Source organism: Nasonia vitripennis, chromosome 3, assembly GCF_009193385.2.
Source record: "Nasonia vitripennis strain AsymCx chromosome 3, Nvit_psr_1.1, whole genome shotgun sequence".
Lineage (NCBI taxonomy): Eukaryota > Metazoa > Arthropoda > Insecta > Hymenoptera > Pteromalidae > Nasonia > Nasonia vitripennis.
In genome coordinates, this window is record NC_045759.1 from 14,753,350 (window position 1) to 14,767,415 (window position 14,066).

Sequence of the window (14,066 nt, forward strand, 5' to 3'; positions counted from 1 at the left end):
TTATTATAAACTTATGTGTATTTAAAATGTACATTGTAAAATTATTTACTTAATAAAAAACTATCATTATAGGATTACTTTTACAGTAATATGTCATGCATAGTGCATGACCCATGTATGACCGTCAAGGTGTTATGTATTTTTTGGAATATACTTATTCTTTTATAGTTCTTCAAAAGTATATAGCATACAATATATAAAATACTGAACTCACAATAGGACATAAATGAAAAAAATGTACTCATTATCGATAAAAAATACTATTAAAAAATTTTTATTTTCATTGTTTACAAAATAACGATTTCAGAAAGCCACTACTTTTCATTTTAACGCTTTGTAAGTATTTATATACAGTATGCATATTTTATATACATATATAAATAAATTCCATAAATAAATTATTCATATAACAATAAACAAGTTTACAAAGTTTTCATAAAACTTTGTTCTTTTAATTTTTATATTAATTATTTGCAACAACCCTGTCAAACATTACAAACAGAACTAACTCTTATTACTATTTATAAATGTATAAACTGACATAATAAATTTGTATAAAATAAAAAAAAACAATATAAATGCAAAATTAATGTAATATTTGAAGCTTTATGCTAGAAGATAAAAAACTCATCGATTAAGTAATGATATTTGTTGATAAATAATATATATCTTCAGATCATTCTAATGATCTACTTATAAAACCTAAATACAATCCGTGATGCAATTAAACTAGTTAACTATTTTGTACATCAATAAGTATTCCAATCAGTGATATCATTGGTGGGATATCCCACATTTGCAAATCTAATATACACACTTTCCTTATTGCGTCACTTTGTGATTAACAGAAACTGGAAATTTCTCAAACATTTTTCGAGTTTGTTGATTTCCTTGTTACGTCGTTTGATTCAATCTGGTTGACGAATTAGCAGCTGGGACTGCTACAAAAGTTTGAGGATTTTGTAATTTTTCTCTTGAAGCAGCTAGTTTAGTCTTCCTCCGATCTAGCACAAGTTTTATTATGTACAAAATTGTCAATGGGAGAGGAGTCATGATTGCACAAGATACTGGAACAACTGCAAATATTTTTAATTATAGGTAAAATCTGTTTCTGTACTGTGAAATGTTTACGCAGAAAAAGTAAAGTTACCTGTAGTTAGATCAGCAGCAGGTTGTGTTAAACTAAACCTAAGTAGGAATATAGAAACACCTGTATTTTGAATGCCAGTTTCAATGGCTATAGCTCGAATATCTTGATCAGGTTGTCGACATATAAATGCCACAATTAAACCAAAAATAAAGCCTAACCACGGTAATCCCATTCCTGCTATAATGATCTACAACATAAAATTACATTAATAATTTTTTTCAGCTAAAAAACTGTTGAATAAAGAAAATGTATTCTTACCTTCCATGAAAATAGTTTGAATAAATAACTGTTAGTGACAATGGCAAAAATTATGATAAAAATAATGAGAAGTACAGAGAAAGGTTTCATTATGCGAACTAGAATCCTTGATACCCTAGGTAATTTTTTCTGAATTAAGTATCCTAGTCCCAAAGGTACTATAAGCCCGATCGCAAAAGTAGCTATTTTATTATATGGCATTACTAAATTGCCTCGTTCAAATATATGCTTTCCTAAAGTAAAGATCCACATAGGCATCAATCCTAAAAATGAATGGTTAACATTATTAAGATTAAAATAATTTGAAATAGAATATCACTACAAAAAATAAAAAAAGTATGTTTACCAAAGGCAGCAATTGTGCATAAAGTTGTCATTGTCACTGACAAATTTAAATTACCACCTAGTAGTATGGTCCAGATGTTGGAAGCACCTCCACTAGGACTAATACCAGTGAAAAAAATTCCCAGCTGCATTTCAGGAGAATCAGGAAACAATATAATGGCAAGAGCATAACTTATCTAAAAGTACAAATCATTATCATCTTGATTTTTAGGGTTGAAAAATAGATGTATGCACTTATTTGTGTTACAAATTACCAATGGCATGAGTATAAATTGGCATAAACAACCAATCAAAGGACCAATAGGTCTTTTTATTGTTTTTATGCAGACATCCCAGTCCATAGCACATCCAAAATTTATATACAGAATAGAAACTAATATAGCCACACTAGCCGTGAACAGAGTATCTACTACCCTAACTTTTCTAATAACAATAATATTTATTACATCTGATTTCACTGCTTCCTGCAAACAACATAAATTGTTAGCTATGAGTATGTATAAAAAAGTATGTGAAAAAGTGATAATGATATTCGTAATTATATAAGCTTTGTATTTCTAATGCTTAAATACTATTTTCTTACCCCATTAATACTGAGAAACAGCGAAACTTCTGCATTGCCAAGAAAGATCCCAGTAGTATTAACAAAACTTTTGTAGACCCCATTCTGAATTAATGCAGGATCAAATATAGGGGCACTGACTTGAACGAGATTCCAGTCGGAGCTAATAGCAGTCAAATTAACTCTAGAGACACCACTGGTCAGGCCTTCAATAGTGAATGGAACAGAGGTAACATCATCCATATGAATCTCCAATTCTGTTCGATTGAAAGTTATTTGTGGTGCTGCATTGGCTGTGCCCAGCAGCAGGAATCCTATGAGGATGAGAATCATCTCCTGCAGCAGTGAGAGAAATCAACAATATAAATTAGAATTGACAGAGCCTCGATGGAGTTCTTGCAGTTCTATGCATGTTTAATGCAAGAGTAGGAGTAATAAATATTGAGAAATTTGCCTTGTAATGCTGAGATGAGAGTCTCAAGTTACAGACTCTCTTGTCGCATTATTTAGCAAGAAGTGTATAAGCTACGTGCGCGATAGAGATCAATTGTTTACATTTTCACGGCGAGAGTTTACGTCTCAATCGACGCGTATATACGGCAGATAAGTTTGAATTTGATAAGATTACGTCACTCACGCACGTACGGGCGCGGATCTACGCTAAAAACACGGCCATAGCGTGTAAATTGCCATACGTCATATTCTCAAGAATGAGAGAAGTCTAGGATATGATATACTTATGTATACCTATACCTATACCTACACAGTTTTATAGAAACTCGCGCACAGTCAATACGCAGCGATGCCGCGCGCAAGTGAACTGATTTTCGGAGTGAAAGTCGATGCGACTATCTCTTTTGAATGACACAAGACATTTAGCCGAAATTCTATACCGCGGCACGTTTACACGTTTCTGGGTCACGTATATGAACTTCTCGTTTCGAAGGCGAAAAGAACACTGTAAAGTATTTATTTACCGGTTTTCCTATTGCAAAGTCCGGAGTAACAGTAGCGTAGCATGTGCAACAAGCACAAGCAGCACCTTTTACCGGCGACGCGAGACTGATACGGGTTGCATACTTGCATCACTTCTGCGACTCACAGAACTCGCGGATGCATATAACAATCACGCCGCGCGAGGGCCGCGAGAACGGAGAAGCAGAGAATTTAAAGTATAGTTGCGTGTATATATATATAACTATAGTTGTATGTACGTGTGACACTTTACATTCTCGACGTCTCGCGTGCAGCGCCGTGCATAATCGAAACGACCGTGAAACAGATATGATGATCCCGCAAACTGATTTACAAGAGTATATTTGGAGGCATGACAAAGTTAATTCATACTATGTTATAGATATCTATTAGATTTAAAAAGTCAGAATAGGTTTGGTTTAAAAGAAATTTTATTGTCGATAAAAAATTGTTATACTTTAAATACTGTGCATTTTTTATGTTTTTGTTTCTCTTTTCAGGGAAAATTTTGAAATCTTTATTTGTTCTAAAATTGAGAAAAACAAATAAAAGTTTCAATTTTTAATTTTTAAGATCGTGCGCAGATACGACTAGAATTCTTGAAATTCCAAATCAAATAATTTTTGAATGATATCTTCCATTTGAAAGTTATCAGAAAGTTCTACAATTAATTCTTCCACAAGTTTGTCGGCAATGTACGCTAAAATTTCCCATGGCTTGTTTTGAGTAGTGCTTGAGTACATAAGATTAGACTTTAGTGAGTTTTGATACTCATTTCGATATTTTGTAAAAGATGAGGCTACTGTTTGAGATACTGATAATTTGCAATTTCCATTCTTTTCCAAATGATTAGCTTGACAAGATGCATCATTATTCTTTAAAATTTCCTCGTATTTCCTAGAATTTAGAAGCGATCTCTTTTGCTCATCTTCTATTGCTGAATAACAAATCAACCTCATATTTTTTTCTCCTGTTTGAATTTCATTTTGAATTTGAGTTTCACAATTATCAGGATCACCTAAAAAATTAAAATAAAACTATTAAATTTATACTTGATAGGCACATTTTTATTTTTTTTTACTCTGTAGAAAATAAATTTATGTTATCAATTAACAATCACTTGACTCACCTGAATTGACTTTTGGGTGACAGCTTTGAAGAAAATCATAGAGAGTATCTATTGAAGCTGGTGGCAGTGATTTTGAATCATTTTGTTTACCTTGAACAAGTAACAATAAATCTCCTATCACAGGCAATAAAGATGAAAAACACTTTTCTCTTGTATCATCTTTCTTATCATCTTTTATCATCGATTCCTTAATATTAGCTATTCTACTATTCAGTCTTTTAGAATCTTTGGTATCTTGATTGACTTCTAACTTTTTGCTAGATACTTTATGGCTAGTTAATTTTCTATTTAATTTGATTGTAACAGGAGTTTCTGCTTCTAAATCTGATGGAACAGTTTCCATTATGGTTTGTATATCATCTTCTTTTACAGGTACAGCTATTTTGGTAATTTTATTTCCCATGGGCTCATTTGATGTCTTTGTTAAGGCAGGTAAACGTGTATTTTTAGGCACAGATACATTACTTTGTTGTTGTCTCAAATTTGAACAATGGAGCTTTTTATCTCTAGATATTTGAAACATACTCTGAGTTTTTTTGGGTTGATAATTTTTAGCTAATCTTAAATCCATTGTGTACATACTCAATCGATTAGATAACGCCTTTCGATTTAACGGCTTTTTACGGCGAGATGGAGTAGCGATAGTTGATCTATTGGTAACTTGAGATTCATTATCAGAAGCTGAACGAAACTTTGATAGTATTACACTACATCGATTTTCAGTTTCTTTTCCTAAAAATACATCCTGATTATCTCCTGAGCAGTATAAATCCGGAGTGAGATTTATTTCCGTACAAATATTTTTTATTTGTATGACTACGTCTAAAATTTCTTTCAACTTTCCTGGATGATTTTTTAATACTGAGCTAGGAATGTGCTTCCAATAAGCACTCAAAGCAGTCAACAATAGCTGATGTGCACTTAATAATTTTTGCTCTATAGCCTGCATGTGAAAAATTACTCCTCTTCTAGTCAATTTTATTTTGCTGTCAGGAGTAATAGATTTAATGTGCCTTTGAATGTCAGTGATTTGCCTGCCAAGATCATACAAGTAATTTCTTGAGAGCCTTGTAGAAAACTCCACTACTCGTTGCTGTCTCCTTTGAAGATCATTTTCTCCATCAGGAAGTGGTATTCTATCAAGTTCGTATGAAATAGAGTCCAAAACTGTGGAAATTCTTCTTTGAACACCTAAAATTTTTGTCACTGCTACAGGGTCTGGTCGTACTGGAATTGAATCATTACTGAGTCTATCTGGGCTGAGCTCTGGACTAGAATCATAGCCCAAATCATTGGTGCTATAGTGGTAGCATCTGGAATGAATCCTTTTAGATTTTAAAGTTTGATCTGAACACGAATTCTTTATATAACTTCTACATTCTTTTTGGTGTCTAGACTGAGGCAAGCAGCGAGAATTTTCCTCTTCTGGAATGGTTAATAAAAAATTTGTACTGCCCGCACCATTTCCCTTAGTGCCTGGTGAATCCTTTTTAGTAGATTTTGCTGAAGATACTCTTTCCTGGAAAATAAGTTTTAGAATGTAAACAAATTATTAGACCAAAAATTAATTACTTATTAAATATTTATCTGAAATACCTCAGAATTGAAGTTGTTATATTCAGTATAAAAATGTGTTTCAGGTAATGTATCAGCTTCCAAACGCATCAACTCTCTGTCAACGTCTTCTATGCTTTCTGCTAGCGTACGAGAGGTTTTGTATCTATTTCTGTTATAATTCTGTTCACGATTTAACACCAATTGTTCTTGCTCTCTTAAAAATGTCGTCCATACCCTTTCTTCTTCATCTCTAATCCTTTGTCTCTTCACATCTTTTATTACATGTTTGAATTGATTCACAGGAACATACTGCAATAACATCAAATAATTTTTTAGTAATGCTATTTAAAATAATGAACTTCAGAAAAATACTTTAAAAAACTATCATTAAAATCTTCTTTTTTTTCATAAAATTGCATGTTTTGGTTTTGGCAATTAAAAAAATTCAATCACAGGATCCAAAAAACTCACCTGGAAATCAAACTCATCAGCCTCGTCGTCGTCAGCGAGGTAACATTTTTCCTTGTCATTATTGCTCAGATATTTAAAATGCGACTTTGCTAAGCACGACATTCTTCTTCTCTCCGCACTCTTGAAATGTATAGACTTAGGTTATGTTTACGTTTTTTCAGTCCCGCGTTCGCGCGAAATCCCCCACCAGCTGATTCTCGGCGCCGATCCTTCGCATAATTATCCAAAAGCACAGTTTCGTCTCAAAAGTGGTGTAAAACAAATCAAAAAGTTCCGCCAAGAATCTGAGAGATTCTCGCGGTTGAAGAACGCTGCGGACAAGAGAGGAAAAACGGCGGACGACACCTCAACTCAACCGAACAGCTCACACGGCAGACTTTTGTTTGCAGCTCCTTGGATCGACCGCGTCCGTTCGTTGGCGCGAGTAAAAAGTAGCTGCGATTGATCGCGTGCAGCCCTTGATGGTTGCGGATGGAATAATAAGCGAGCATGACTGTAACTATTACAAGGTAAGTAATTCTCGTGTTTCGGGCTTGACACCTCGCTAATCGATATGATCTTTTCTCGTCATCTATAATTCTACTTATACCTATCATATAACTACTCATCATATCAATGAAAATATTAGAGAACGTTATAAGCATATATATATATATATATATATATATATATATATATATATATATATATATACTATAGTTGAATGCTCCATATAATAATATGATGAATGCGTTGTTGTTTATAACATGAATAAATCTTTTTATAGAGATATTGACAAAATGGATCAAGAAGAATGTAAAGAACAACAAATGGAGCATAGTCAGAACTTGGAAAATGGTGACAAGATTTTGGAGCCAAAGGAAGAAAATGAAACTGAACAGAATGAAATAGACAGTAAAAATAAAATGAGTCAAGGAGAAGAAGAAGAAGAAGATAAAGACAAAGAGCAAAGAATGGAGGGCATTGATATTTCTGACAGTACCAATAGAGTTTTGGAGTCGCAAGAAATCAATGAAACCGAGCGACGCATAATTAAGGGGGATACTATAGGAGAAACTTTATACAGTGCAAAGTGGATATTGAAAACACTTATTTCTCTTACAAATGTATTATGTTTAAAAACATTGGAATATAATCAAACTATATTTTACATTTCATCATGTAACATTATAACTATTCTTTTCTTATAGGTGTATGAAAACGGTTGGAATGAATCAATGGAGAAGGATTTATGTATATTATGGGATATGTCTCAAGAGAAAGATATAGTAAAATATTTACTGGAAAATGATTTCTTTAAGATGGCTGAATTCACATTAAAAATTTCACAAGAAACAAGACTTACGGTTGGAAATTTTTCTGAAACTATTACGAGTAATTGAAATTCATTATTGACAAACAATGAGTATTTATAATTATTAAATATGCTCTATGGTTCATAGGAAATCGTGGTAGGAATTATTGGAAATATGTGCTGCGAAACAGAAGCTCTTGAGAGTCTAGTAAATACAAATGAATTAGCAACATTAGTTTTATCTCTGATATCTTCAGATGATCCTGAAACAGTAATTCAAGTATTAAGGGTTTTTCAAGCAGCATTATGGGATGTTCAAAAAAATCTAGATTCTCCTTGGTTGAAAAAAATAAAAGAATGCGCTACAGTTGGTGAAGCAATAACTTTCATTTTGAAAAATTCATTAGTTGGTAAAAAATTAAGATTTATTACCTTATTACTGTCTACTTGTGTTTATGTATTAACTAAACTTTTTTATTTTACGATTCTTTTACAGACGACCTTATGATTCCAACTATAGAAATTATTTACTTGATCAGTGAAATGGAATTGCCAAATGACAATTACTTACTCGATGTTATTTTTGATGTTGATCAACTGATATCTGCTCTTTCTGAATCAATGATAAAGATAATTGATCAAGAAAATAATCCTCACACAAATTCTCAATTGAAAAATATTGAAAATTGGTACAGTATAATATTTAATACTATTAAAAAGGAATTATTAAAATTGTCAGATGATGAGAACAATGAAGATTATCAAAACATGAATACTGTATTATTAAAAATTCTAAAGCCATACACAATGTTATCTAATTTGATGCTATCAGATGACAGAGGTTTACTTTGTATTCAACAATGCATTCGAATGGTGTACTTTTTCCAGAAAAATGAATTAATACCTAATTTAGGATTAATTCAAACTATAATCAAAATCATGTTAAATCTTAAATCAGGTAATATTCGTCAATACTCTTTTTATTTGAATAGTACTTTTGTAAACTCCCATAACAATATTCATTTAATTTTACAGCAGCTTCTACAGAACATGAATTTGAAGATAGTGATCATGAGTATTTCAAAGAACTGCATACATACAGTACAAATTACTGGGTCGAAGTATTGAAGATCTTCAATAAGGACCAAATTGTTAAAGTGTTACAGAGATTTGACGACCGTGATCTCGATGCGATAATTGAACTTACAAAAACCCTCTCAAAAATTTCTAAAGAGTCCATGGGTGGATTTTTTCAAGCTTGCATTGAAGTGAAAGCGTATAGAACTTAAAAGCGCTTAAAACTATTTAGAGCGAAAATGTATACAATTGTAGCATAATTAGTTTATATTGATATTTTACATCACGCGAATTATTATTTTTACTTCGTTTGTTTATAAAAAAAGAAAAAAATTGGCCGAATTGTATTTTTTTTATAAATTATGCGGTTGTACAGAGCTATATTGACGAAAATTCTTGTTACAAAATAAATTTTTCTAAAACTCTCAATCTCGGCTTGAAAATAACGTTTGATAAAATTAGAAAACAACGTTGCCTCATCTCAAAGTTGTATTTACGCAATGAGTTTTCTTCTTTTTCATAACAGTAGTGTTTGTACATAAATACATAGGTATTTGTATTTGGTAAGATTCGTGCGAGATAAACATAAAAACGATAAGAAAATTCGCCTCGGAAAGAGAGCGCAATATCGTCGTCCAAAAGTTCCAGAGCGCGGGGCTTTTGTGTTCGAGCGGCTCGAGTCTCTCGTGCACTCAACGCTCAAGAGGAGGCCAGAAAGATAATTAAGAAAGAAAAAGCAGCGTTTCCCAATATACGTCATCTTTTATTTTTATTGTCTTTCTACTTTTACGTCACGGGCGCACGCGCGTGCTTGGTCAGCTGGCTGCTGGCGATTGCGATTTGTCAAAGCCCGAAGGAGAGGCGCCGAGCCGTCGGTTGGTTGGCAACTGCGCGTGTGTTTGGCAATAGAGCAACGCGTTTCCATGGCTGTCAGGTTGGTAGAAGCCACCCAATCTTGTATTCTTTTCTCTCGCTCTGCAGACTGGTCTCTGGCTGATGCAGTAGCACTTAGCGGTAGTCGTGGTCGCGAGCTTCTGCGAGCAGTAGTCACACCAGTCAGTCGCGTAATACTTATCGTGTCGAGTATACACTACTTGGGTGGAGCAGCAGCTGAGTAGAAGACGAGCCCGTCGAGGACGTTATTTTCACCCCGAGAGTTTGATCTTACGTTGCCACAATTCGCCAATTCCTCCGCATCATCCCATCTATTTTTTACGGATTCAAAATGCCTAATGAAATAACAATCGACGATGTGAGTAATATTTATGATTTAATTATGTGAACAGTTGTGTTGGTCCATTGGATATGGGTATAGTTATACTTCCTGAACCTTTGGAGTGTTCAGTATTATAAAACTATAGCTACCTATTGGTAATACAACTCCGTGGGTTTTTTCCCATACGGGGGCCATCACGAATATCATGACAGTACAACTTTAGTATATATAGATAGATATTAAGTATACGCCACAATGTTGTATTACCAATACGTCGAGGACACACGTGCACGAGCTTATATTTGTCAAATCTTTTTTTAGCTGCGGATTTTAAGGTCCAAACATGTACACATGAAGGACGAGGCGACGGTCCTTCAGAAGATTAATAAAATTGTACGCGAAGGCGCGAACAGATTGCAGGTTTGTCTCACTTTGTTCGATCGATACAAAAATTACTAATCGTTGGTGTTGTTTTGTCGTCTTGTTGCGGCCGAGCTACTTAATACTAATTCGCCATTCATGTTTTTTTTTAGATTGTCAGCGACTTCGACCTGACGTTGACTAAACAACACGAGAATGGAGCTCCGATGTTGAGTAGTTTTGGTAAGAATTTTGTAATTTCGTAGTTTTTCTGATGATTGAGTTTGAGAAAAAAAAATATATTCATCTTATCTGAGATTTCTATTATACAAGTTTTTCTTCTCTCAAATGCATGAAAAAAAGAATCTTGTCTTTCATATGTTAAAAAGAATCACAGATGTGCTCACAGATTTTTTTTCTCAGGTATATTTAGAAAGTGCAAACAGCTGCCTGAATCGTACAAAGAAGCATCAAAAGTATTATATCAAAAGTATAGAGCAATAGAAATAGATCCAAATATTCCAATAGAAGGAAAAATTGCAGCAATGGATGAATGGAATCAAGCTGGGCATAAAAGTCTTCAAGGACATGAATTTGACCGCAAGGAAATAGAAGAAGTAGTTAACAAGTATGGCCACTCACTTCGAGACAGGACAAAAGAATTATTCACTAGATTGCAAGCACTCAATGTTCCTATACTTGTGTTCAGTGCTGGATTAGGTGATGTTGTGGAAGCTATGTTAAGGCACCAAGGTGTTTTATATGACAATGTTAATGTAATTTCGAACTTTTTAAAATTCAATGGAAACGTTCTGGATGGTTTTAAAAATTCTAACAGAATGATCCATGTGTTTAACAAGAATGAACATGCAGTAGAAAATGAATACTTTAAAATCTTGCAAGGTCGTACTAATGTTATCTTGATGGGCGATACCCTGGGAGATGCTGCAATGGCAGATGGTGTTAAAAATACTGAAACAATTCTCAGAATCGGATTTCTTTATGATCATGTAAGTTTTCACCTTTGTTTTTTTAACTAAAGTCAATTTTTTGTTTGTTTGACTTATGCTCTTCTGACTCATTGCTTATCATTAATCTAGTATTCTTTGGATACTGAGTTCAAGGTCAAAGATAAAAAAAAAATTGTATTCATTACATTTCAAAGTTTTTAAGAAAGATACGCTAGCTTGTTACACAATATCAGCAGTACAAATTATGATTCCAAATTTCTTAATTAATGGTTATTTAAAAATGATTTAATACTTTTTATAAAACTACTGTTTCTTATCTGTTTCAGGCTGAGGAAAGTTTGCCATCATTTAAAGATGCCTTTGACATAGTTCTAGTAGATGACCAAACTATGAATGTTGTTTTGGATATTCTGAACTCAGTTTTGTAACGCACTTCAATAATTTAAACTACAAGATCTTCAATCTTCCAAAGTTCATTTTTGGAGTATCTGTACATTCAGTCGTTTTTGTATACTTTTCTGTGATTCCTTAGTGAAAGAATCGGATTTTAGTTTAATGAAAGCGAGAAAGCGTTGAGTACAAACGTCGTATAGCTAAGCATCACATTGAAAAATTATTTGTCCAAGTAATCTTCGAGTTCTTCGCGTGCGAAGTTTTTATCGAGATTGTTCTTTATTTTCGAAGAAAAAAAAATATTTGTAACGATATATTTCTTTGGACGCACACTAATCGTGTCTCAAGCGCTGGTCGTAACGTTAAGTGATGTTATTGTTATTGCAATAACGTTTTATAACGCAAGTAGTATTGCGATGAAGAGAATCCGCGTTCTAATTTATCTGTAGACACTTGCAGCTGCTGTTAGATCTATGTATACATGTATGCATGTAAGATTGTGTTTATAAAGTTTCCTTGTTATCTGGGTGCTTTAATCTGTGACTCTGACGAGTAAAAGTCGTAACCGTCGTAAATATGATCTGCTGTTGTATGCCAAAATGATGATATAATAAAATACGAGACAATTTATAATCTAGATACAAAAATTGGTGCGTGAAATGTGAACAGCAAATGTAAAAAAGATTTAGACGTTCTAATCAAATTTTCAAAATCAATAAGAAAAGAACACACATATTCACGCAGACGCATTACAGTACTTAGAACTTTATAGCATTTTTATATTTGTAAACATTAACTTGTTGCTTTTGCACACATCAATTACTACAATGAAAATTTTTGAAAGACCTGATTAATAGTGTGTTTGCAAATTTCTTTATACAATTAAAAAATAATATTTATATTCACTTTCTCTTCGTTTGATTATATATATATATATATATATATATATATATATATATATATATATATATATATATATATATATATATATATATATATATATATATATATATATATATATATATATATATATATATATATATATATATATATATATATATATATATAATTGTGTTTTAAACACATTAAAGTTCAAAATATAAAATATATGATTCATTGTAATTATGAAATATTGAGGTAGATAACAAAAGATACATTATTGATAAAATCTGTTTACAATACATCTGGCAATGATCATTGTTATATGCTTAGTAAGTATTAATTTTTGTATAGTTTTATAAGAACAAATAACATTTTTTATGTTTCAATAGTTTTACACTAAGACGTTAGACCAGACTCTCCGACTGGTACTTGTTTACTTTTCTTGTACATACAGCCTCAACATCAAATAATAGAACAACGAATAGGTTAAATAATTACTTATAAAACGTAATTTTGAAACCTGTATACTTTTCTAATCATTTGAACTTGAATTTTCTGATCTACCTAATTTACCTCAACAATAATGAATAAAAATAAAAAAATCAGTTTTTAAATTACAATTTGTGGGTATTTCTTCACTCAAAATATAAGGTACTGAAAGTTTAATAAAGTAAATGAAAGTATAAACGATAGTCTATTTTCTTATTTATTTATGTAAAAGTTGGATACCATTAGTATGAAAATCATTCATTATTTATGCTTTTGTATATGTTTATCATTTAAATGAAGGTACTTACCTGTGTTAAGGTATTATGTCCCATGAGCTTTTGAAGATTTATTTTCAGTATCGGCATAGTCAGAGGTAGGTACAACAAGAGAACTCGACCGATCGATATATATTGATAGAACAAAAGAATTCTCTACGGCATTACAAACTTTCGTATAGGCGCGATACATCGCGAAGCACTTTAAACTGAAAGGTTTTGTCTACTTTTGTTCCTTTTTTATCAGTATACTGCAGTACAATGCAACAGTGGATCAGGAAAAATGGGACCGCTTTGAGTTTACGACTCTGTAGGGATGATCCGTTTCACCAAATAGAATTTGATCTATTTTATGGCTTCCTTAAGGAAATTATTCCTACTGCATAGTTTCATATAATAAAAAATCAACGCATATAAAAAAAGTTGCATATCCCTTCATAAGCAAACATTAACTTAATGTATAATTATTATTGTACTTGTTTCAATGAACAATTATAATATGTATGCGTGTTGTACATACATATTATAATTGTTGATACATGCATTAATCACATATATATATACACGGCAAACGATATATGTAATGATACTTACATATCTGCGTGCGCAGGTTCGCAAATTGCTCTATATATACACACTTCTCTTACCTCGTGGGAATATAT

At 32.4% G+C, this 14,066-nt stretch overlaps 4 protein-coding genes across 6 annotated transcripts; 2 read left to right on the forward strand and 2 right to left on the reverse strand.

Moving 5' to 3' along the window:
• Window positions 1–258: 258 nt before the first annotated feature.
• Window positions 259–3,462, reverse strand: LOC100119310 (ileal sodium/bile acid cotransporter). Of its 3 annotated transcripts, none has more exons than XM_003424288.5 (7): window positions 3,293–3,462; window positions 2,337–2,651; window positions 2,008–2,217; window positions 1,755–1,929; window positions 1,409–1,671; window positions 1,151–1,337; window positions 259–1,076 (listed from the first exon to the last, which is right to left on the reverse strand). In XM_003424288.5, exons 2-7 carry the CDS (start codon window positions 2,646–2,648, stop codon window positions 895–897), a joined length of 1,329 nt encoding a protein of 442 aa, XP_003424336.1. In that variant the 5' UTR covers window positions 2,649–2,651; window positions 3,293–3,462; the 3' UTR covers window positions 259–894. The 3 variants fall into 3 exon arrangements, with proteins under 3 accessions (XP_003424336.1, XP_016839590.1, XP_001603099.1); XM_016984101.3 differs by having other exon boundaries at window positions 3,079–3,407; XM_001603049.6 differs by lacking the exon at window positions 3,293–3,462 and adding an exon at window positions 2,770–3,044.
• A 122-nt stretch (window positions 3,463–3,584) lies between these two features.
• On the forward strand, window positions 3,585–9,242 carry LOC100119375. Its single transcript, XM_001603112.6, has 8 exons — window positions 3,585–3,640; window positions 6,060–6,130; window positions 6,609–6,956; window positions 7,214–7,553; window positions 7,638–7,793; window positions 7,890–8,151; window positions 8,238–8,699; window positions 8,777–9,242. Exons 3-8 carry the CDS (start codon window positions 6,937–6,939, stop codon window positions 9,028–9,030), a joined length of 1,494 nt encoding a protein of 497 aa, XP_001603162.2. The 5' UTR covers window positions 3,585–3,640; window positions 6,060–6,130; window positions 6,609–6,936; the 3' UTR covers window positions 9,031–9,242.
• On the reverse strand, window positions 3,704–6,884 carry LOC100680021. The gene is made up of 4 exons (XM_003424289.5): window positions 6,448–6,884; window positions 6,016–6,285; window positions 4,420–5,938; window positions 3,704–4,308 (listed from the first exon to the last, which is right to left on the reverse strand). Exons 1-4 carry the CDS (start codon window positions 6,547–6,549, stop codon window positions 3,881–3,883), a joined length of 2,319 nt encoding a protein of 772 aa, XP_003424337.1. The 5' UTR covers window positions 6,550–6,884; the 3' UTR covers window positions 3,704–3,880.
• Window positions 9,243–9,302: 60 nt separating the features above from the next.
• LOC100119409 (7-methylguanosine phosphate-specific 5'-nucleotidase-like) lies at window positions 9,303–12,608 on the forward strand. Its single transcript, XM_032598052.1, has 6 exons — window positions 9,303–9,693; window positions 9,800–10,070; window positions 10,356–10,454; window positions 10,568–10,637; window positions 10,818–11,404; window positions 11,692–12,608. Exons 2-6 carry the CDS (start codon window positions 10,044–10,046, stop codon window positions 11,791–11,793), a joined length of 885 nt encoding a protein of 294 aa, XP_032453943.1. The 5' UTR covers window positions 9,303–9,693; window positions 9,800–10,043; the 3' UTR covers window positions 11,794–12,608.
• The last annotated feature ends 1,458 nt before the right edge of the window (window positions 12,609–14,066 follow it).

Coding starts and splice junctions, on each gene's coding strand:
- LOC100119409 (XM_032598052.1), top strand. CDS start 10,044: ATGCCTAATGAAATAACAATCGACGAT. Junction 10,638..10,817: donor TCCGATGTTGAGTAGTTTTG/GTAAGAATTTTG, acceptor TTTTTTTCTCAG/GTATATTTAGAAAGTGCAAA. Junction 11,405..11,691: donor TCGGATTTCTTTATGATCAT/GTAAGTTTTCAC, acceptor TATCTGTTTCAG/GCTGAGGAAAGTTTGCCATC.
- LOC100119375 (XM_001603112.6), top strand. CDS start 6,937: ATGACTGTAACTATTACAAG. Junction 7,794..7,889: donor CACAAGAAACAAGACTTACG/GTTGGAAATTTT, acceptor TATGGTTCATAG/GAAATCGTGGTAGGAATTAT. Junction 8,152..8,237: donor TTTGAAAAATTCATTAGTTG/GTAAAAAATTAA, acceptor ATTCTTTTACAG/ACGACCTTATGATTCCAACT.
- LOC100119310 (XM_003424288.5), bottom strand. CDS start 2,648: ATGATTCTCATCCTCATAGGATTCCTGCTGCTGGGCACAGCCAATGCA. Junction 2,218..2,336: donor TGTTTCTCAGTATTAATGGG/GTAAGAAAATAG, acceptor TGTTGTTTGCAG/GAAGCAGTGAAATCAGATGT. Junction 1,338..1,408: donor TCAAACTATTTTCATGGAAG/GTAAGAATACAT, acceptor TTTATGTTGTAG/ATCATTATAGCAGGAATGGG.
- LOC100680021 (XM_003424289.5), bottom strand. CDS start 6,549: ATGTCGTGCTTAGCAAAGTCGCATTTTAAATATCTGAGCAATAATGAC. Junction 5,939..6,015: donor ATAACAACTTCAATTCTGAG/GTATTTCAGATA, acceptor CTTATTTTCCAG/GAAAGAGTATCTTCAGCAAA. Junction 4,309..4,419: donor TCACCCAAAAGTCAATTCAG/GTGAGTCAAGTG, acceptor TTAATTTTTTAG/GTGATCCTGATAATTGTGAA.